Raw genomic sequence first — 23,644 nt, 5'->3', positions numbered from 1 at the left:
TCAAAATTACGCATCTATTAAGCTTCAGAGCCAGTATTCAAGGCCATCGGTTTATCTGCCTCATTTGTTCTGACTAATTTAGTCTTTTTCCTTTGAATCATGGATACAAATCTGCCAACTACCATTTCTTTCTTTTCTTGAGAGACACCATTCCTTTCTCGCTGGAGTGATCTATTCATGTGTTGGATATTTAGGTAAACTTCTAATTGTACGTGAGGTGCATACAGGCATATTGCACTGTGGTTTCACCCCTGTGGATTGAGAAGATAATAACCTTTAGTTCATCCTTCCTGAATGGGTTGTGCATATGGACAGTTATCCCCTTAAGCAAATAGGTCATTTAAACATGTTTACCAACTTCAAAGCCAAATGACGTTCTCATTTGGGCTTAATGAAAATTTCATTTAAGACTGTGAATCTATGGATGTTACCCGCTTTGCAATTTGACCTCAAGATTTGAGGTCAACTAGCATTCAGTAAGTGCCTATAGTGTGTTTGGTCCAGCACATGTATGGTCCAAAAAAATATTCTCTAAGTCAAATGATTGTACAGATAAAAAAGTCAGTTCTGGGCCTGACTGGATAAGACAGTTGGTTCAGGTGGGAAAATGGTAGACCTGGGTGTTAGGCATTACTTTCCTACTTCTCTGGGAAAATCTAGTAAGAGTAAAAGCCTTAGTTACTTATATTTGAAAAAATGAATTGTTTTTTTTTCTTGAGTTTTATGTCAATATGAATTTACCATTTAATAGAGTATTTATAATTTTAAAAGTTTACTATTGTATACCTTTTTATTTGACTAAAAAGTTAACAGTACTTATTCTTTTTCTGGCTATGGTCAAGTATTTGTTGTTTTGGAATCTAGTTAATATCTGGCTAAATGAATGCAGTAACCAGGATGTTGGTCCAAAAACTGCTCATGGATTTGTTTGGAGAAATGCTATAATGTCTTAAAAAGCTAGTTTTGTATTTCTCATATAAAATTAGTCAACTTTTTTTTTCAGTAAAAGGAGCACCTCGAAACCTAAAGGTGACAGATGAGACTACAGATAGCTTTAAAATTACCTGGACTCAAGCTCCAGGGAGAGTTTTAAGATATCGAATTATATACAAACCAGTTGCTGGTGGAGAAAGCAAAGAAGTTACCACCCCAGCCAATCAGAGGAGGAGAACGCTGGAGAATCTGACTCCAGACACAAAATATGAAGTATCTGTAATTCCTGAATACTTCTCGGGACCTGGCTCTCCGTTGACTGGAAATGCAGCCACTGAAGAAGGTAGAGGAAATATGCTGACCATGTGGTAACAACCAAGATCTTAGACTGCAGGGGAAACTTTGGACAACTGTCCAGATCCTATAAGCCATGAGACACTTTGTCTCAATTATCTGAGTATCGTGAAGTGTAGTCCTTTAGACTTGAGTTAGTCAAATTTTTGACTTAACTCATGACAGCATTTATTTGTGTCAGTGGAACTTGAATGCTATGATGTGGTCTAATTATTCTTTTAAAAGTAATATTATTAAATATGCTAATATAAATTGAAAGATGACTAGGGATTAAAAATCAGATTGCTATGTGCCATTGAAACAGATTATATATTACTTCTTCAGGAAGATTTTTAAATAGTAGCCTGTTTTTATTTAAATAGGATGTTTAGGCTTCCAGGATAAATTCTGATATTTGTTGCAAATTATTAATATTTAATGTTATTTCATTGAGAAACGTTAAGGCATTCATAATTTTCATTTTACTCTCTATCTTTAAAGTTTTTAATAATAATAGCAACATATTAACAATAATGAACAGTTATTGAGTGCCTATTGTGTCAGGTTCTGTGCAAAGAGCTTTTTATATATCATCTCATTTAATCCCTGGGTAGAGTCTACGAAGTTGTTATTAGTTTTACAAGGAAATCAAGGCTAAGGAAACTAAATAATAGCTGGGAGTCGTGTTGTTAATGAGTGGTGAATCTGGGTTTGTGGCCTCTATTGCCCGCGTGCAGACACTCACGAGGAATTTCCATTCCAGCTCAGCCAGTGTCACTGCTTCCTTCCCAGTGCAGCCTGGCTAACCAGCCTTCCTTCAAGACTCCTCTTTCCACCTGCTTTTTTCCCCTCTTTTTTTGGGAAGTCAGTACTTCCCTTTTCTTTTTCTGGTTGAAGATCTAGGGCTCTTGCTGGGCACTGTAAAAAGACCCACTGACTCCTGATCTGTCTGTTTTCTGGAGTAAAGTGGCTGGCTGTTGTGTGCCCAGGGAGAATGTGGTAGATTGGGTGCCTCTAGACCATGCAGAGACCACGTGGCAACCCTCCCAAAAAAGTCGTGAAATCAGAGCTGCAAAGGGATGGGCAGCCCCGGAGTTGTACCCAAGGCTTGGCCTCTCTTGGGCTGTTTCCTCTCTTCGTCTTTTTCTAGGGACAGCATGATTTTTATCATTTATCATTTTTATCACATCAGTGTATTTCCTGGCCATGACATTGAGATGTTCATAGCATTATGCCAATAAACCCTTTCTAATGAAGATTTCTTAGAGGAGTTAAAATCTACATCATCATACTAATCAAAGCATATACAGTTTATAGTGCTTTGTTCCACTTTTAGAGGAAACATTGTAGTTTCTGACATGAAAGATTCTAACATAAAAGGTTTTAACCTGTGTAAACACAGAAGAGGAAGTGGGTGTCTCTTGCTGTGTTTCTACTAACATGTGAGGCCTGGTGTAGAAATGCTTAAACTCTGTTGGCTAGTCAGCAGTTACAAAGGCCATAATCTCACTCAGGATATAAATTTGATGTAACACGCATATATATATATATATAAAGCAACAAAGTGTCTCTCAAGTCATTTTCTTAAATAATGAGTTTTAATGTTGTTGTTGTTTTGAATGAAGTTAGAGGGAACCCAAGAGACTTAAGAGTTTCTGACCCTACGACATCAACCATGAAGTTATCTTGGAGTGGGGCACCAGGAAAAGTGAAACAGTACCTCGTCACATACACCCCAGGGGCAGGAGGGGAAACTCAGGAGGTGACTGTGAAGGGAGATACAACCAGTACCGTGCTGAGCGGATTAAAAGAAGGGACACAGTATGCCTTATCTGTGATGGCCTTGTACGCATCTGGTGCTGGAGATGCCCTTTTCGGAGAAGGAACAACGCTTGAAGGTAATTACTGTCATATTTTGTAGAAATTCCTGACCCTGTTTGTGATTGCATTTAGGAAGCTTAACATGTTTTCAGAGAATGAAATCTAGAAATGTGTGATACTTTTTCTTAAAAGGATTTTGTATTGAAAAATAACCATAAAACTGCTTCTTATTTAGAGATGTAGAATGTAAGCAACTGAGAAAATTAGACTTGATTAAGAAGTGTGTTGGGGAGCTGAGTGCATCATAAGGGCATAGAAATGTGTCTGTGAGGCCGGGGGTTCGTTAAACAGAGAATAAGTGTGTGACGTTCGAGTGGGAGGGGACCTTGGGAAGCATCTATGGATGGAGGGGGTTTGGGTTGCCCAGCGTAATGCAGCTGCTCCCCTCACCTAGGAGCAGACAGGAACCCTTTTCTGACTCTCCGTCTCTTTTCACTCGCCATGCGTAAAAGCATTCATAGTAGCTTGAGAAGTAAGAGACTCTTAAGTTTCTGTTTGTTTTCTAAATGAACTCTAAAATTCAGTTCAGTGTTAGAAGTTCCAAGTCAACGCAGGATTTAGTAAGAACCATTCAGACCAGACCTGTTTCCTTGGTTGTCTAGAGTTAATTGTCAGAGGGCTTCATATTTCTCAGGATCTTTTGAAATATAATGGCAGCTTGGATTTAACTCACCACAACTGTAAAGTAAGTCGTGTAAGAGAGAGAAAATACAAATTTAACTTAACCACAATGAGAAGGGATTGTAGTGGATGGTTACAATGATGAGTCAGTACCATAGTTGGGGGCCTAACTGAGAAATCAGGCATAGCTTCCCTCTGTTATCACTAGCTTTATATGACTGATTTACAATGATTACAGGAAGAAAACGAAGCTGGAGTATCTTTTGTGATGTGAAATCACGGTGATATTACGCAAAGTATCCATCAAATTTGGTGGATCCAGAAGTTTGGAGGATCGTAGATGTTGTAATTAGGAGGGACAAATTCTACAATAGGCAGTTTTGATTAAAATTTCAAGACTTAGTCAAGAATTAAAAACCCATAAAAAATATTCTAATCAAAATTCTGTCTCTAATGGTGATCAAGAGTTTAATTCCAATAGTTCATGAATTTTATTTTTAGAAGAGGATTTAAACGAAAGATTAATACCAGTGTGTAAAGTACTGATTACTTGAAGAGTCCTGGTTTGGCTACTTAGCCATGTGACCTTGAAATAATCCCTAACCCCTCTGAGCCTCAGTTTACCCACCTATAAAGAGGGAATGATCATTGTTCCCCCTTCCGCCCAGACTTACTTCGGAGATCGAATGGGAGAACATAAGTGAAACTCTTTGGGAACTGTAGAATACTATATGTATATAAAATTCATCAGGAGGAAATAACATTAACTTTAGAACTGATGTCTAAAAATATAGCTTTTGTAAGTATTTCAGAGATATTGATTGGCTACACTAAAGTTTTGAAAATAATAAAAAGTAGAAACAGAAGTTGCCTTACTTACAGAGACGGAATCAAAAACTGTAAGCACATGATCTTCATATCTGGAGCAACAGCCTGACCTTCTGAGAAGTCTGTCCTTTTCTTTGGACCTTTTGGAGTTCTCTTTCTCCTGTGCTCTCTACAGGCTTTCAATATAGATTGTTCATAGGATTTTTTTAAGGACTAACTTTTGAGCTTTTATTTTTTACAGAATAGCTGTAGATTTTTTCTATTTGTGAAAATTTCTCCCATGTAAGAAATATCTTGGAAATAATTTAATAGTTTTACTTCTGCTTATATCTTTTAACCTTCTGATATTCTGCATTTTCTTACTTTGAAAAATATATTCATACTCAGTCAAAATCTTTTTGATTCTAAATGTTAAGGCATTTTTGCTAAGAATAATGTATTAACAATCTTTAGAAAACAAAATTCACATTTTAATTTAACAGCAAACACATTCTATTGGGCTGTGATTTTTCTAGGCCAGGTGTATAGCTAAATTGTTTATAATTTTATACCTTTGCACAAGTGGTATAGAAAATCTACCAACTTGGTGCAGGTGGGAGTGTGTGTGGACACTTATTTGATCAGAAATTATCTCTAAGTGAGATACACTGGTAGTGAAATAAATTTTAAAAATTACTGTTTCCCATTTCCTGAGAAGGAGGAAAGCTAGATGATTTGCAAGTTTACTTTTAAAATATAGTTAATTCATAACTAAATTGTAATAATAAAAGTTTTTTTCATTTACACCAAAGCTCTTTACTACAGTGAAGGATTACGTAAAATGCTGGCAGCCTGATTTTATTAACATATTTATTCCATTGCATTATGTGTGGTAAACTTGACAAAAATGTGAAAGGATAGTTGTGACTAAATTAAAATAATAGAAGATTTTTGACCCTGGTTATTCCATTTCATTTTATTATATTAACCTAGCCAAATTCACATACCATATACAGGAATAGGATATGATGGTAAATGCAGGGAATGGAAAGCCCAGAAATGGAGCCAGGCAAGTGCTTTTGAGGGCTGCTGTTTTTCTAATCGGTTTTTCTCTTGGGAGAGGAGGTGGTAAGAGCAGACCTTGAAGGAATGTTTCTTCCATCCAGAGGCACATGGCTCAGCCAGCAAGAGTGTTCTGTAGGCTGCAAATTTTATAGATTGCTGGAAGTGCATTCTATTGAATACAAAAAGAATTTTAAAAAAATATTTAGTGTGGTCTACAAGCATCCCTAACTTAAATCTGTTTCCTAGTGCTTTCTTGAAATGCAGCCAATAATCAGAAAATTCCCTTGTCCCTGGAAAAGAGATTTATTAGCCTTGGCACCAGGGAAGTTCATGGTTGGCTCTAGGACTGTATGAAATAGAATCACAGGGGCAGAGTTTATTACTATTTCAGATCCAAACTTGAGACGAATCTGAGCACAAACCATTACGTTTGATTTACATTGTTGTTCTCTCCTGCTGTTGTGAAAGTAGATCTGATGAATTCCTAAAGCACTGCTTTACATGTAAATGCACTGTAAGCCTTGATGGAACTTGTAGTTGTCACTGTTAGTGTTCAGAGAGAGGAAAACCTGCTCTTATAAACCTCGAAATGAATAATGCCCATTTTTATTCAGAGATTTACCACAAATGAATGCAAATTTCAGTTTGGAAATAATACGATTCTCTTTGTTTTTGAGTTTTGTTTTTTGGCTATGGAAAAGATGACTTTTCAGAATTTCCTTTGTTTCAGTTGCTATAGCAACCTGCCAGTGTCCTAGACACAAATGGCTTCCTGTCCATCAAATCGAGCTAACTCAGCTGACATTTGGTTACAATGAGGTTTTTAGCACATCACAGGAATTCTTCTGCATGGTGTTGAGTGACAGGGGGCCTCTCCAGGATGGACGAAACAAGGCCTCTGTGTTTTCCTAGATTTACTGCTGTCTCATAATTTGAAAAATTGTACATTCTGGGTATAACAACTCTGATGTTTTCAGGGAACTTTAGCACAATCACCAAACAGTATTTCCTTTTTCCTTTTCTTCAAATTAATCGCTCATCAGAGAAAATCTAAATCAAATTGGAGAGGTAACAGTAATGGAAGAAATCTCACAGAGGCTTTGAGGTTGAAGGGTGATTCTAATTGTTAAGAGGTTTTTAAGAAGTATGTATTGTTTAAAGTAATTAAGTTAACTTATCAATAGTGACCTTTGTCCTTTGGAATGGTGGCTCTAATTCATTGGTTATAAATCAAGGGTGTTTCTACATGGACGTTGTCCAAAAGGTCTTCTGTGCTCTGCTGTGGAAAGTTGGATGACTTGGGAGTTGAGCTCTAACAGAAAAGACAAATTGATTTAGGAGAGAGTCTACATTACATTTTCAATTTAACTTCTATTTTTGAAAGCGGTATGTGAAACTCAGTGAAAGCTGGCTGGAACAATCTATAAGATGAAATGCAGTTTCATTTTATTATGATTAATTCTTCAGTTATCGTCATTGGCTAATTTGTGTTATAATTATATTTGAATTGGATGCTGATTTGCTTTTAAGAAAGCAAATGGAAAAGGACTAAGGAAATGTAGGAAAGTCACTTAAACGAGCCATTCATTTTTTGGCCTCATATGTGGAAAAAAGTAGAAATCAACCCCTTGTGGATGTTCATATCGTGAGAAATGCACCTGTCTGCGTTACTTCCCACAGCAGCAGCACAGAGATGCACTGAAGCAGGCACAAGAAAAATGCCTTGCGAATGTATGTGAATATGTTTTATAATCAGAGCAGAAATGCTGGGTATCAGAATTTCAAAAACTGATGAATTTTTGGAAATGTATGTTTAAATTTGTGACAGTAAAGCATTGTTATTCCTTATGCCTATACTGGTACTATATTGGGAGAATAGGGTGGATGGGAAAGCTATTGAGAAGGAATCAAAGGAATAAAGATGAAGGCAGGCCATCCTTATGGAAGATGACTCATTTGAAATGATCGCCAGAAATTCCACTACCAGAGATAACAGTGATGTATGAGGCACAGGCATATTGTCCAGAACAGTAGAAAACCATTAAATATTATTGAAAACAATGTCACTTGGGTAAAAAACCTGAACAAACCAAAACATAAAATATCCATTTGTAAGTCTTGGGGCAGAGGGAGAGGAGGAACTCCCGGAGGGAGAGAGCCTTTGTGAGAGCAGAAGGGATCCAGGTTTGGGGAAGGTTAGCCACAAGGGGGCAGAAAGTCTCCTGGAATTGGTTTCTGCTCACTGCCACCATTTCCAGGCCTCCCCTCTTGGGGAGCAGTACTCTTTCCTGGTCTTCTGACACCTTTCCTTTCTTTTTCCTCTCTTTTCTCTTCCCTCCCAGGAACTCTAAAAAGAGACTGTTTCCCAAACCCAATCTAACCAAATCAAGCCAAATAATCTCTTCCTGTTGTTATTGATGTCTGAAGTTCCGTAGATTGAGGACAAAAATCTACAGTTCAGTATATTAAGCCAAAACAAATGCCTGGCTAGGTAACACTTGGATTGAACTCATTGACAGGAAAATGTGAAGACTATTGAATAATAAGCATGTGTTGAGAGCCTTTTCTTTTCGAGACAGGATGGAGGGGAGGAGAGGGCGGGGAACATCCTGCATGTGTCCTGGGATGGGAAGGATGCAATGAGAGCTTCAGTCAACTTCTCAGTTCTCTGAGGATCAGCGTTGAGCTCATTCACTGCCTACAGGGTGACTGTCGTGGGTGGCCATAGACCCACACGGTAAAGACGCCTTCCAGCAGTCTCTCACAGCATCACAGTGTCTAACAATTTTGACCAGTTTTGCTGTCACCACACCTGTCTTTATTTTGAAGGAACCCCTTTTCAGAGTGAAAGCAAGTGTGCGAGTTTCTTCCTACACTGACCAAGCACACCTTCCAAATAAATGCCTCTCTAGGCTTTAGGGGGGAGCAGCAGAATGAAAGGAAAAGAAAGAAATGAGAAAAGAATAAAGAATTAGAGACGAATTAGAATCACAGAGGAGATATAGAAGACTTTGGAAAGCCTCAGCACTTAGGCCTGTCTCCAGATATTCCAATTTAGCTGATTTGGGCAAGGCCTACTCTTTGGCTCTTCAGGTGGTTCTGTGTATCCGATCTGGCCCAGTCCAGTTATTTTGCTGCTGAGGGCCCCAGGTCCCAGGGGTGACATCGCCTGCGGGTGGCCCGCTCCGCTGGTTGCACAGTGATTCCAAGATCAGCTTGCCACTTGGCAGCCTGCCAATTATGTCACAGGGTGTAATCCAATTGCTTCAATTTTTGGTAACCTAATATTTGGCCAAGCCAAGATTCCATTTTTGAAAACTTCAAGGGTTATGGGTCTGATAAAATTTACTTATCACGAGTACATCATATTCTCGAAATTCTTGGGTTTAATGCGACAGCTAGAATACCCAACCCTCCTACTTTTTTGAAAGTTAAAAAAAGTTTATCGATGTGTTTGACAACTGTATAAATTTCGTATTTAGGAATATTCTTATCAGACTGACTGACTGACGTATAAGAAGCCCACTGAAGCAGTTTATTTTTTCAATCTTGGCTTCTGGATTGAGGTGCTTTTCTTCTTTCTTTGGATCCCATGTTTCTTTGTCACTAACGTGGAATGTTGCAAAGCCAGCAACATAGGCATAAAGGCAAATAATGCCTTTATGTGCCACAGGCAGAAACTAATTTTTTGAGGATTTTTTTTTTATATTTGAGAACTTAGTGTTCACTTGAATTAGTGTTGTCATGCCATTAATTAGAACTCAGGAGTATTTTTTAGTTAATATTTCATTTGTAACTTAAAAAGTACTTTTAGGGATTCTTTTCAGAACGTTGATAAACATTGCAAAGGTCTTTATTGCAATTTTACTAGTATTTTATTCTAGTTTTACAGATCTTGAGAGTGTTAAAATAGTTGATGAAAATCCATGGGAATACATGTCGAGTGATCTAGGCTCTATTCGTTTGTAGCCCCGAAGTGTCTTTGTGAATGTATTTGTGCTTCAACCACAATTCTCTTCCTATTATTTTCTCATAGTGAAATCGTTAGCCTGTGTTTGTGAGACTGATGTCTGTTGTTATGGAAATAAACAGTGTCACATTCAGTGCTGTAGAAAGTCAGGGGGAAAACAGGCTGCGAAGCGCAACCTTTTTTAAAACTAGAAGCTGAAATTATTGTTTGTAAATTGTAAATTTGGAAGATAATTCCCACATTCTAGCTAACTTTGTCTTATACTTTTTTGGAATGTCATTAATGCAGTTCTTAGCTCATTTAAATTCAAAGTCACTATCAAGTACAATTATTTTCCAATAGCTTTTCCTAACTGCAATTTAGGAAATGTAGGAGAAGATGACATGGAAAAAGGGTGTGTATCAAGCAAAGGATATGTGTGCTGCATTTAAGACTTAGAGACCAGTTACTGGGATATCAGTTATCAAAACAAAATAAAAAACCGAAAAACAACAACCAAACCAAACCAAACCAAAGAAATAGTTTGTTTATATTCCTATAAGTAGAAAAAAATATAAAGATATGTGGCCATTTAAGTAGCAAATACAGTTCAAGAAGACCTTCAAATGAGAATTAGCCTCAAGTACTGAGGGAAAAAAGTCATTATGTTCTCACAAATAAGTATTCTTGGTTGCAGTGAAGTATGTAACTGATTTCTCTCCAGAGATGAGACATCTTGTTGGCAAAGTTATTTATAATGGAGCTAGAATTTTCCGTTTGGACTTGGGGTCTGGTAGGATGCCCAGCTCCTATTTTATTTATTTTTCCCTCTAAATTCTACCATATATGATAAGTTTTTGTCCACCCAGATTTCTTTTTCATTTATTATCTTTACATTTTGTGCTAAAATTTGTTTAATTATGAGTATTTTTAAGATATTCATTTTAACTCTTCGATTCGAGTAAAATAATAGCCTTCATAATTCTTGTTACAGCATTATACATCATTTGCTTGAATATACAAAAATTGCTGGTAGATTGTGTTCTCTAGAAGCAGATAGTTTTATATTTATGTCATACTGTGGTGTAAACCCTAGCAGAGGTAGCCAATATAAAGGGACCTGCATATTTATCTTACATTTAAATTATGGAAAGTGAGAGTTTTATTGGAAGACATCTGTGCCTCCTATTAAGTTGAGGTTTCCATATTTTCCATTTGGGTTGCATTTTTTTGAGTGAAAGAGCCAAAATTTGGTAGCAGACATTTTCGATTAGCTAGAATAAGTGATGTGTTTTATTTTGATGACTAATTGCTTTTAAGTTCTCAAGAAGAATTGGTGGTCTTCACTTTCATTAGGGTTAAGCTATATTGAAACTTTGCACTTCTACTTTTTTAACTGCATGGATGAATAGAGTTTCCACCAGAAAATGATTGTTGGAATTAAGATTTGCAAGTGATATGAGATTGTTGAAGTTATTGTAAATCGTAGATTGAAATTGAGCTTGTTTAAATTAGATCAGAGAGGAAAAGAAGATGGTAAAGAAATAAAGATCTTTGTGAACAATGTGCTATGTCATGAGGCAGACTGAATTGTGGTAAAATTTTGGGATTTAGATGCATTTTTTCTTTTAGAAAAAAATTTTTTAGCCACATACTCCTTCATATTTGGATGTCATCCTTGTCCTGAAAGACCTTACAGTCTGACTGGACATATGGGGGCAGGGTGATAGGCAGGAATCAGATATCATTCTAAAGTTCTGTTCTATCAATCTGTTCTGCTGACAGAACAGGACAGACAGCTCAGAAAGAAGAAATGGACAACTTTAGACAAATTGAGTGAGTTCAGCAAATTAGGTTGCTTACCAGGATGAAGGAATATTTACATATCTAGTAGACATTAAACAATGATTCCTGTTTAATTTCTATTCTAGAACGTGGTTCTCCTCAGGATTTAATTACTAAAGATATCACTGACACGTCAATTGGGGCGTATTGGACATCTGCCCCAGGAATGGTTCGTGGTTACAGGGTCTCCTGGAAATCGCTTTATGATGATGTTGAGGCTGGAGAGAAAAATCTTCCTGAAGATGCAATTCACACTGTAATAGAAAATCTGCAGCCGGAGACTAAATACAAAATTTCGATATTTGCAACTTACAGCAGTGGAGAAGGAGAACCTCTGACTGGAGAAGCCATGACTGAATGTAGGTAACATCACGAGTGTGTTTGGGTGTGTGTTGGTGCTACCTAATAGCTATCAGCTCAAGTGACATGAAATTCAACCGCTTGTATTTTTTTTCTCTATGTGATAAATGAGGACTGAAAAATTAGGACCTTTAAAGAATGTGGTTTAAATTTAGGCTCATTTAATGTCTAAAAATTATGTCAAATTTTGAAATATTGACTGCCTTCCAACTACCGGTATTTGTCTCTCTCTCTTTTTTTTTTTTCTGATGGAATGATGAACTAGATAAGAAACTCAACTAGTAAAAAGATCAGGAGCCCTGGATACAAAGAGAATTCAGGCATATTTATAGCTGTGTGACCCTGGGCAAGCCACTTCACCTTCTTTGAGCATCAGTTTTCTACTCAGTAGAATGCAGTCTGTCAGAGTTGTCATGAAGATTAAATGGAATAACAATGTGCAAAGCACAAAGCATGGTGCCCAGCGCTTAGAGCTGGCTGAGGAAGTGGGGTGTCTATTGAGACTGTGGTTATTACACACCCAGAACTCATCCTAGATTCTTTCCTTTATTCCTACTGTATTTAGTAAGGTTAAATCAAAAGTCCACTCAGTTTTCTGGTGGCTCAGATTTACCTTAATCTCATTAATATTCTTTTTTTTTTGGTGAATAATTTTAAATGACCTATCATCCTTTATTATCAGCTGGCTGGTGAAAGATGTGTCAACATTTCTTTTGTTTTTTTTTTTGTATTGATATTTTAATAGTTTTTAACATTGTGAAATTTTGGGTTGTACATTTTTGTTTGTCCATCACCATATATATGTCTCCCTTCACCCCTTGTGCCCACCCCCCACCCCCATTGCCCCTGGTAACTACAATACAGTTTTTTCTGTCCATGTGTTGGTTTATATTCCACATATGAGTGAGATCATACAGTGTTTGTCTTTCTCTTTCTGGCTTATTTCACTTAACATAATACCCTCCAGGCCCATCCGTGTTGTTGCAAATGGGATGGTTTTGTCTTTTTTTATGGCTGAGTAGTATTTTATGGCTGATAAGTATTTTCTTAATCCAATCATCAGTTGAGGGACACTTAGGTTGCTTCCACTTCTTGGCTATGGTGAATAATGCTGCAATGAACATAGGGGTGCATAAGCCTCTTTGGATTGTTGATTTCAGGTTCATTGGATAGATTCCCAGTAGTGGGATGGCTGGATCATAGGGCATCTCTATTTTTAATTCTTTGAGGAATCTCCGTACCGTTTTCCATAGAGGCTGCACCAGTTTGCATTCCCACCAGCTGTGTATGAGGGTTCCTGTTTCTCCACATCCTCTCCAACATTTGTTGTGTCAACATTTCTTAATTCTCTTTTCTAAAAAGGCTTTTGTTAAGCATGGGCATTTCTAAGAATTTATAGGAGAAAAGTTTATTCCTTTTGTTTTGGGAGGATTTTAGGAAAAGAGGAAAAAATGGGGGTATTCTTCCATTTCTTTTTACTAGAAAGAAGTGGAGGAATTGGGTGATTTTCTGGCCAAGGAGGAGAAAGGGATGTTCCATGAGCAATTTTAGTTAATCTTTTCTTGCTCTGCTGCTGGTTTGTTGTGCTTTCCTTTGCTCTCTTTGTGGAAGGTAACGCCGTTTAGAAAGTACTTTGAGAACTCTGAGTCAGACGTGGTATTTAGTGGTGGATGAATCCTCAAGTGTGGATAACTGGGCAGAGTCACTAGGTTATGTTCTTAGAATTTCTTATAAACTTCCACAGGGACATTTTGGAAATATTTTCACGATTGCTTTCACCTGAGACTCAGAGACATGGTATGCAGACTATTGATACCATGAAAACCATGAATTGTGGCTGGAAAGCCAGCAGATGGGAAGCTTTCAATTGGCTCTCCAATTTATGGCAGCTGGTTTAGCAGAGGTACAGTGGGTGTTGGAGAGCATCTAGTGAAAGTTACTAAAACATGAAAAGAACTTCCAATGCGAGTGTTACAGCATTTTATAGCATGTGGCATACCTGTCAATGAAGTGAAAAATCTTGCTTTTTACTTATGGGAAGCCAACAAGGATTTTTTTTTTTTTCTCCCTAAAATGGAAAGTTTTCCGTTAAAACTAGGGTGAGATATGTTGTACCTTGTTTAACTTCAATTCTTTTATTTTAAAGAGTTAATTAAAAGGCAGAAATATAATTGAGATCCTTGAAGCCTTTCAAGATATGAGTTACAACATTTGACTGTTATTAACGTATTTAAATTTGGGAATATTTTAAAGTTTGGGATCACATTCTTTTGGTAACATAGGTTTCTTTTTAGACCAATACTCATAAGATTTAAATGTCCATTTTTCTCAATTCTGAGTTGTGTGAAATTGGTCTGAGAATTTTATATAAGAGAGAGATGTCTTGTTCCACTGAATAAAAATTTAAGAGAGAGAAACAAGAAGTCAAAAAACATATTGTAGCACAACCCTTTCTAGAAAAGTGTTAGACACACATCAATTTATTCAATATTTGTGACAATTGGTAATAATAATAATCCAAATAGATTGTTTTATATACTATTCTTTCTCATACTATTTTCAAAACTCTATGTTAGGTCTTTGTATTTTTTGTTTGAAAATATAAATATTTTTCCTTTTAATAGTTCACTTACCTGGAGAATAGGAATAGAAAATTGGGGATTAATCTGAATAAATTTTAATATTTCCTGAAAGTAATGGACTTGGCTGAGAATTCTCTTAGTTTCTTTACCCTACAATAAAAAATTACAACTAATTTACTGTTAGTTGAAATTATACTTTTGCAGATCTCAGAAACGTAATTCATAATCATATATTGAATTTCTTCACCTATTTTATCATTCCTTATCTTTGTTCTCTATATGTAATGTATCTTTTGTTTATATGGCTGCTTTCAATGTTTTCTTTTTATTGCTAATTTTAAGAATTTGCTTGTGATGTGCCTTGGTCTAGTTTTCTTCATGTTTCTTGTGCTTAGGGTTCATTGAGCTTCTTGGATCTGTGGGTTTATATTTAAAAAAATTTAGGCCATTATTTCTTCAAATATTTTATTTATCAACCCCCCACTCTCTTCAGGTACTCCAATTATACATGTTTTGGTCTGCTTGAAGTTATTAGACAGCTCACTGTTGTGCTGTTCAATTTTTCAATCTTTTTTTTTTTTTCTTGTGTTTCATTTTGGATAGTTTCTATTACTGTGTCATCAAGTTCACTAATCTTTTTCCTGAAATTTCTAGTCTGCTGTTAATACCCTCCTGTGCATTTTTCATCTTAGACATTGTATTTTCATCTCTAATTATCTAATTATCTCCCAAAGGTTCTATCTCCAAATACCATCACATTGGAGGTTAAGGCTTTAAGATATGAATTCTAGGGAGACATAATCATTTAGTTGGTAACATGGATCATATTTTTTTCCTCTTTGCATGCCTGGTAATTTTTACTAGATGCTAGACGTTATAAATTTTACTTTGTTGAGTGCCAGATATTTTTATATTCCTGTATATATCCTTAAGCTTTGCTCTGGGATGCAGTTAGATTACTTGGAAATAGTTTGATCTTTTTGAAGCTTGCTTTTAAGCTCTATTAGAGCTATACCAGAAAAACCTCTAATCTAGGGCTAATTTTCCCCATTATTGAGGAAATAACTTCCTGAAGACTATACATGATGTTCTGAGAATTTTGAGGTTTTCTGCTCTGGTTAGGGGGGACATTTCTGGCCCTGCATGAACTCCGAGAATTGCTCCCTCTGCTCCTGTTGGGTGGTTCTTTCCCTGGTTTTTGGTAGTTTCCTCATACATATGCACTGATTAATACTGGGTTGAAGACTCAAGGAGGACCTTTTGCAGATTTTTGGAGCTTTTTCTCTGTAACACTATCACCTCTACAGTAATCTGCTCTACAAGTTCTAGGTTCCTTGGACTCCCCAGACTTGCAAAACTATCTCCTCAGTTAAAAGAGACCACCGGGCTCCATCTGGGCTCCCACTCCCTGTATGGGCGTGGGAGCTCTCTCCAAGTGATGTGCCAGGGTGATCATGAAGCTCACTTTCATTTGCTTCTCGTTTTCTTGCTTGTTAACTTCCTCTCAGGGATCACTGTCCTGTCTGCCTGATGTCCAATGTCTGAAAAATGTTGATCTCTCTCCCTATATAAATTTTTAGTTTTTTCAGGCTTTTTAGTTGTTTCAAGTGGTCCTTGCCCATTTGAACATGAAAGTTTCTCTTAGAATCAAGAAAGATTCTTTTCAGTGTTCCCTTTAGCTTAGTCTCTTCCTATAGAAAATGCTTATGACCTTTGAATGCTAAGATTATTGAACTGAATGAAATGATCGTGCTTATAAACTCTAATTATCTATGAGAAAAAGGATGTGATGGCTATTTGTGGATGTTTGGTGACCTGTTTCTGATATAGTTATTAATAATTGTGAAATATTAGTAAAATATAATTTAATAAATAGTATCAACTATATAATCAAACACTTTTTACATATAGTGCTTCCTAAAAGACTCAGTGTTTACCAATTTATCTTTAGAGCCCTTGAGACATTTTTATGTGTTAGAGCTTCCTGTTCTTCCTTTGTGTTCATAGTCTTACATATTTGTGGCAATCACAAAGAATAGTGTTAACTACAGTCACTCTGGCTAGTCATTTATGGATTGTACTTTTTTCTGAAAAGATCTAAGTAATATTTCTGACCCTGCATTCATGACTTTTAGTATTCCCCACAGCGTGATTGCTACAGGAATTCTTTACAGATGGAAATATAATAAAAATTCTAAAAGCTCATCTCCGGAAATGGATGTTTTCTTTACTAAAGTCTCTGGAATGCAAATAGGAAATCCTTGCAATATGAACTTCCATTTTTTAGTTATTGGCCAGATAAAGAGAAAACATCTCACTGTGATCTCGCCAAGATGAGGCTCACATGCCATCATGAACTGATGAGAGCTCACAGTGCCAGGCAAGAGAGCGGTGCTTAAGAACCACAGATGGCTTCTTTTCACGTAAATGGGGAGGTGGACGTATACATTTTCTTTTAACATGGTATATATTATAATCTTCCTTTTATCTCACAGTATCCCAAGATTCAAAAACCTTGAAAGTGGATGAAGAAACAGAAAACACAATGAGAGTTACCTGGAAACCAGCCCCTGGGAAAGTCATCAACTACCGTGTTGTATATCGCCCCCGTGGGGGAGGGAGACAAATGGTCGCTAAAGTGCCACCCTCAGTCACCTCAACAGTGTTAAAGAGACTTCAACCCCAGACCACATATGACGTCACAGTTCTCCCAGTTTATAAGACAGGAGAAGGAAAGCTTAGGCAAGGATCAGGAACAACAGGTATAAAGTAATAATAATTTTTTTTGGAAAGTGTGTAATATTTTAAAGGAAGACTTTAATACATCTACTTCATTTGTAAATGTCTAAAACTGATTCTGTAGTACATTAAATTGTAATAATTAGGATGCCTAATTAGCATATTAATTTTACCAATTTAGTTCCTGGTAAAATGATTCTACATATTAATGCTAATGCTAATCTAATCTTCTGAATTGTGAGAATTATTTACACTTCCAGTTGGGTAGCACTCTGTTATTACGATTTTTATTGGGTTTTATATCTTGTGCTGACTTAACCCTTTTCATAAATATGCATTTTGAAGTGTTACATTTGTGATGATTCCCATGTATGTCACATAGACATTTCTAATTTGATTTATTATTGTAGGGGCTAATTAGAAACCTCAAAGCCTAGTCTTATGGATAATATTTCAAAATCTTATTATCTTTACAGCTTCTCGATTTAAGTCACCCAGAAACCTCAAAACATCTGACCCTACCATGTCAAGCTTCCGAGTGACTTGGGAGCCTGCCCCTGGGGAAGTCAAGGGCTATAAGGTCACATTCCACCCTTCGGGGGATGACAGAAGACTGGGGGAGTTAGTGGTGGGACCATACGACAACACAGTTGTTTTGGAGGAGCTTAGGTAGGAATGAACTATATTCAATTTGTATTAAATGATTGAATAACTGATGCAAATTGGAGGGCCTTCCACGTATGTGTCTGTTTGCCAGCAGAGTATTTAAAATCAGCTGATGTTGCTTTCTTATTCTTGGTGCTGCTGAAGTTGAGGTTATTTAGAGGCTTGAATTTTGGCCTGAGCAGAATTTTTTGTAATGTTTTAATGATTTTTGTTGTTAAGTGATCAGGAATGATGTTTTTTCAATAACACCCTGTTTTTAAAAAAATAACATCTATATTACACAATTTCACCAAAAGCGGCTTGTCCCCAGCCAGCCCTGTGGGAATGTGGGAGTTCCTGTACTTTCTGGACCCCATGGCTGGGCCCATCTCACACTGAGATGCCGTGGTGAGTCCTCTTCCGGAGAGTGCCGTGGGAGAGAGAAGGCAGGACCTTGTGCTTGGTGCCAGCCAGCAGAATCGGGAAGGTTGGGCGGATTAAATGTCTCGCTTCAGGCTGTGTGGCGGAAAACAAGGAAGTTTGAATTTGAACAGCACCCGACATTCATTACAGTGAAAAGAATGGACTACTGTGCATTGCCTTTTGGAAAGTTTGTTTGTTTAAACCATTTATTCGGCATTATTGAAATCTATATAAATGCTCACTATTTACTTTTACCAGAATAGGGAGAATGAAATTTAGTGAGCCTACTGTGTGCCAGGCATTGTGCTAGGTGCTTCATGTTATCTTGCAAGTTACAACATTTAAATTATTTTCTTAAAGTCTGTTGCTTAGAAGCATTAAGAGTCAAGTCTGATCTGTCCCTGACCTGCTCAGTGGCGTTGCGGGGGGAGTCACGTCTGGTAGAAAGACAGGACGGAGACCGGTGCTGTGAGCCCCAGTGTTCTCTAGAAGCCTTGCCGACTGGTTTCCCCTGACACCTCACACCGTCAGCTCAAAGTAGAATGTAATGGAAAGTACTTTTCTTCTCTTGCAATGTTATGCATTGTAACCTCCTCTGAGTGAAAGTTTGTAAATTGAGATGAATATCTTTAACAAAGCAAAAAATGCTACCCCTTGAGCTAATTATACATACAGACTATATATTTTAACATTTCAGGGCAGGTACCACCTATAAGGTAAATGTTTTTGGCATGTTTGATGGAGGAGAAAGTTCACCACTTGTTGGACAAGAAATGACAACCCTTTCTGACACAACTGTGATGCCGATTTTATCCTCTGGTAAGAAACTGAGTTACGTTCCCCTAGGAAAGCTCAATATTATGAAATGATTTTAAATGTGAATTGTTCGGTTAATCATACAGTGAAAAGCAACTATAAAAATTTTACACTAAAATTTATTTAAATAATTTACATACTTAAAAATTTCTTCATACATCCCCCTGAGCATGCTTTTGAGAACATTCTTCTAAGGCTTTTCTTGTCAGCATTGCATCAGTTACATAGTATTGTATTCTTCAAAGATGAATTTTTACGATGGGTAATGTACATTTTCTCTCTTTTTAATGAGTACAGTGCAGTTTTACTTTGTGAAAGTCGTTGCAGAAATGGATTATTTGGGCTGAGCAAGCAGAGTTGAGTTACAATAATAGGTGGGCAGCCATGGCTTGGGAAGCATGATGGTAACATAGACCCTTCGGATTTCTTTGCTCCTGCCATGATGACAGCTTTGAGGTACATGAAGCTAGTCTTGGACATTCTTAGAAGTGGAAGTGGTGGATAGAATTTACTTCTAAATATTTTCCATCATTAGCTAAAAAAGAGTAGATCTGGACAGAGCAGGAGCAGCTTGCAAAGGCTTAGGTGCTTGGAGCAGCATTTGGGTCTCCTCAGTCCTGATGTCAGGGACAGTACATGAGTGACACCTTGGAAGTGTGTGAGCATCGTTTACTTTTTCTCAATGAAATTTTTTTTTTTTGTAATGTAAAGATCAGATACTAACATGGCAAGAAGTTAGAAAATTCATAGCTGGTAACATAAGCTCCTGGAAGAGAGAGCATTGGAAATTATGGATGTGGATAAAATGTATGAAAATGTCACATCTTACTGTTTTGCATTAATGTTCCATTGTTTTTCCTGTGATGATATTAACCGACTTATGTTTTTATTTTGTAGCTTGTGCACTGAGGAGGTTGGGTTCTTCTCTCTTTCAAAGCTCCCTAGCTGCGTATCAGTGTTTGTGCTTCTTGTCTCTACAGCTCTCAATTTGTATATTTCTTGGCATACTTTTTCTAAATTGTCTTCCTTCTCTCTTGATTTTTTAAATGTGCAGACTTCACCATTTGTATTTACCTGATTGTTATGCATAATAGATGATAAAGTTAAGTAGTTAATAACTAAATAATATAATAGCTATCAGATTTTAAGGCAGTATATCTTTACTTCAGAAAGATCTAATTTTAAGAGTCATGTTTCTTATCTTTCATAATATATGTAATAGTCACCTGGGAGCTTAATTATTTTAAAAGATATTTTTGGCTCACTAAAACATTTTCTACCTTATTATCAGTTCATCTCATACTTGTCTGCTAATGACCATTAAATATTACAGAAAAATGCAACATCTAATCTTTAGATCACATTAAAATTTTATCAAAACTATTAATGCCTTATAGTTAAATGGCTGTATGTTCTCACTTAGTTATTTCAGCTTTTGGGTTTGTGAGCCCATCCAAATTTACAGTGATGGTTTAATTTAAGTCTCCAGGGTCTGTGACTGTGGCCGGGAAATAGAGTCAAAGGTGAAGGAGAGATTTGCCATTGAAATAATCATTGGAGGACTTGATGATTCTTATGACTGTTATTTGAGGTTGATAAATCCTCTGGATGTATTTTCAGAGTCTTGAACTCCAAACACCAAACTAAGCTACAGAACTGAAACAGTTAGGCCACGCTGAGCATCCAGGGGTGGCAGAGGCGTGGCGAGGAAGTAACTGTGCTAAGAATTTGCTACTTGCTCTGACCTGTCTTACGATTGCCATGTCAGGGATGGAGTGTCTCACCAGAGCCGAAGCAGACATTGTGTTGCTGGTGGATGGATCATGGAGCATCGGCCGGGCAAATTTTAGAACCGTGAGGAGTTTCATTTCTCGTATTGTGGAGGTCTTTGAGATTGGCCCTAAAAGAGTACAAATTGGTAGGTTTGACAATATTGAAGACATTTAGACATTTTCATTATGCTCTTTTATATATGCTAATGCAAATGGCGTTATTTTAGCCCTTGCTCAGTATAGTGGGGACCCCAGGACAGAGTGGCAGTTAAATGCTCACAAAGACAAGCAGAGCTTGTTGCAGGCGGTGGCCAACTTACCGTACAAAGGAGGCAACACTCTCACAGGTGAGTAAGGATGGTCTGGTGCGCTCTTAATCTTGCTTTTGGTCAAAGCTGTGGCTGAATAATGATGTCACTGGTTCTTTTTTCAATATCCCACTAGGCATGGCTTTGAATTTCATTCGCCAACAGAGCTTTAAGACCCAAGCTGGCATGAGGCCTCGGGCTCGAAAAATTGGTGTTCTCATCACTGATGGAAAATCACAAGATGATGTTGAAGCACCTTCAAAGAAACTCAAGGATGAAGGCGTGGAGCTGTTTGCTGTTGGTAAGCGCTGACAAGGCTAGCAATGCCCTTGGGGTTACAAAAACTCAGGATATTTTTATAGTTAAAAATATTTTCTGAAGCATGAAAAAACAAACAAACACATGTTCCCTATCATATAGTTTGTCAAATGATGTGTCAGGAAGTTAGTTAATTTTCTTGTTTTCTCCTAGTAAAGAGACAAAACTGCATGGCTTCTTGGAATAAAGTAATGGATCAAGAGGACAAATGTACTATTAATAGGATTCTGGAAAATTCCTGTTTGGTTTTCCACAGCACCATGTTTATTTTTGATATCTATTATTTTACTTTCCAGAAAAAACACTGAAGAGACACTTTTTAGTGGGAAATTGGTCCTAGAAACATTTAATAGAAGCTAATTTAGAATACCTTCAGTTTATATTATTTTTTATTTGTTTCTGTTTTATAACTACAGGTAATCATTTTATTTTTGAGGAAAATCGCATGTATGTTCTAGTTAACAGTGAATATATAAGGATAGCCCAGAAAATATTTGCTTCATTCCATTAATTTTTTTCCTGAGAAGTGCTTTTCATTTGTATATATCCATTTTTGTCAAGGTATTAAAAATGCTGATGAAGTTGAGTTAAAGATGATTGCAACGGATCCCGATGATACCCACGCATACAACGTGGCAGATTTTGAGTCCCTCTCCAGGATTGTGGATGACCTCACCATTAACTTGTGTAACAGTGTCAAAGGGCCAGGTAAGGTGAGCCCAGGGTTCCTCACCCTCAGCACTGTGGATATTGTAGTGCAGATAAATCTGTTTCGGATGGGGGGAAGGGTCCCTTTTGTGCATTGCGAGATGTTTAGCAGCATCCCTGGGCTCTGCGCTCTGGATGCCCGTAGCATTCCCTGAATTGTGACAACTAAAAATTTCTTCACGTGTTGACAAATGTCCGCCGGGAAGAATACTGCCCTCAACTGAGAATGATTGGTTTTAGTCTCTGATTTTTTTTTCTGATTTGTTTTTGATGGCACTGAACTAGAAATGACTTTTAGCTTTTTTGAGGATACATGTAGTTTATATGTGCCTGCACACCACACACACACACACACACACACACACACGTACGTATATATAAATGGGAGTAGAGAGGAGAGAAAAAGAGATGCTTTCTTTTCTGGTATATATCTATTCTCTTGTAAAGCATCTTCATTCTATATAATTACTACGTTGCTATTAAATGGTTGTTCCCAGACTTTTGTTTTCTAAAGTATGTTACCTTTTTTTTTTTTATTAGGAATGGAAGAGGGGTCGTATATCTGATTTGCTTTGCCTCAACTATAGATGATCAAACTTTATACTTCGCATTTATAATGCCTAAATATAAAGAGAAATTACAATTTTAGAGTTTGGACCTTTAGAAATGCTGTAATCTCTATCAGTGAAAAAACTGAGATTTAGAGAAGTTAAATTACATACTCAGGGTCAAATGGTTAAAGATATTTTTGGAGGTCTTTGAGAAAAAGTAGCTATGGATAAGGAATTAAGATTTAGAAATAAAATTATAGACCTGAGTTTGCAGTGACAATGGGTGGTGCAAAATTGTTACTATCTGTATAAATCACAGGACAAAACATGGTAAGCACCAAAATTGAAAGTTTTTGGAAAATTAATGACAAAAGTTATGGTCCTTATTATATGATAAAAATTTCTTTTAAGTGCACATAGATGATGGTAAAGTTCTTTTATGAATTTATGTTGGTTTTGGAAAAGTTGGAAAGAGTTTAACAAATAATGTGGTAGAAATGGTTCACATGCCTTGGGTCCTGAGGGTACGTTTATCTGACTGTTCCTTCTTGAGTTTTTCTCTCCAAACTTTTGCAGATTTTCTTTTTGGATTTTGAACAACAGACTGACCTTTTCCCTGGAGAATAGACCAGCCAGGAAGCCAAAATTTGTAGGCTTCTGGCTCTGAAATAGCTGAGAGAGTTGTACTTTTATTTAGTTGGAGAGAACTTTGAGTGGGGATGAAAACGTCTTTTATCTGTTTTCCTTTATTTTTTTTTATCAATTATGTAATAGTTTCATTCATTCTAGTTTCCAGACAGTAAAATTGCTTGATAATTTTGTAGGTTTGATTATGACCCAAGTACAATAAAGGTTAGGGTACTAAGAATGGAAATGCTTTTCCCAGCTTTGGCTTACAAAGAAAGTGGAAAGCATGTATATGAGAGTGATTTACCTTGCTCATGGAGTCATTGGATTAATTCTCTTTAAATTATTATTTGGGACATTT

At 36.8% G+C, this 23,644-nt stretch overlaps 1 protein-coding gene across 3 annotated transcripts in view; it reads left to right on the top strand.

Annotated features, from left to right (window-relative positions):
* The window catches only part of COL12A1 (collagen type XII alpha 1 chain), a 114,372-nt gene that overhangs the window by 28,587 nt on the left and 62,141 nt on the right, over window positions 1-23,644 (top strand). For all 3 annotated transcript variants that reach the window (XM_087443785.1, XM_087443784.1, XM_087443783.1), the window contains 10 exons: window positions 1,004-1,276; window positions 2,892-3,164; window positions 11,521-11,793; window positions 16,872-17,138; window positions 17,592-17,784; window positions 18,881-19,002; window positions 20,768-20,917; window positions 20,999-21,118; window positions 21,216-21,380; window positions 21,959-22,105. In XM_087443785.1, coding sequence (XP_087299911.1) covers window positions 1,004-1,276; window positions 2,892-3,164; window positions 11,521-11,793; window positions 16,872-17,138; window positions 17,592-17,784; window positions 18,881-19,002; window positions 20,768-20,917; window positions 20,999-21,118; window positions 21,216-21,380; window positions 21,959-22,105 — 1,983 coding nt within the window. The remainder of the gene's footprint in view (window positions 1-1,003; window positions 1,277-2,891; window positions 3,165-11,520; window positions 11,794-16,871; window positions 17,139-17,591; window positions 17,785-18,880; window positions 19,003-20,767; window positions 20,918-20,998; window positions 21,119-21,215; window positions 21,381-21,958; window positions 22,106-23,644) is intronic.

The sequence above is a fragment of the Ceratotherium simum genome, chromosome 19, assembly GCF_057802395.1.
Source record: "Ceratotherium simum simum isolate JZ-2026a chromosome 19, ASM5780239v1, whole genome shotgun sequence".
Taxonomy (NCBI): Eukaryota; Metazoa; Chordata; class Mammalia; order Perissodactyla; family Rhinocerotidae; genus Ceratotherium; species Ceratotherium simum.
The sequence above is the reverse complement of the archived record's forward strand: the minus strand, read 5'-3'. Positions and strand labels throughout refer to the sequence as shown.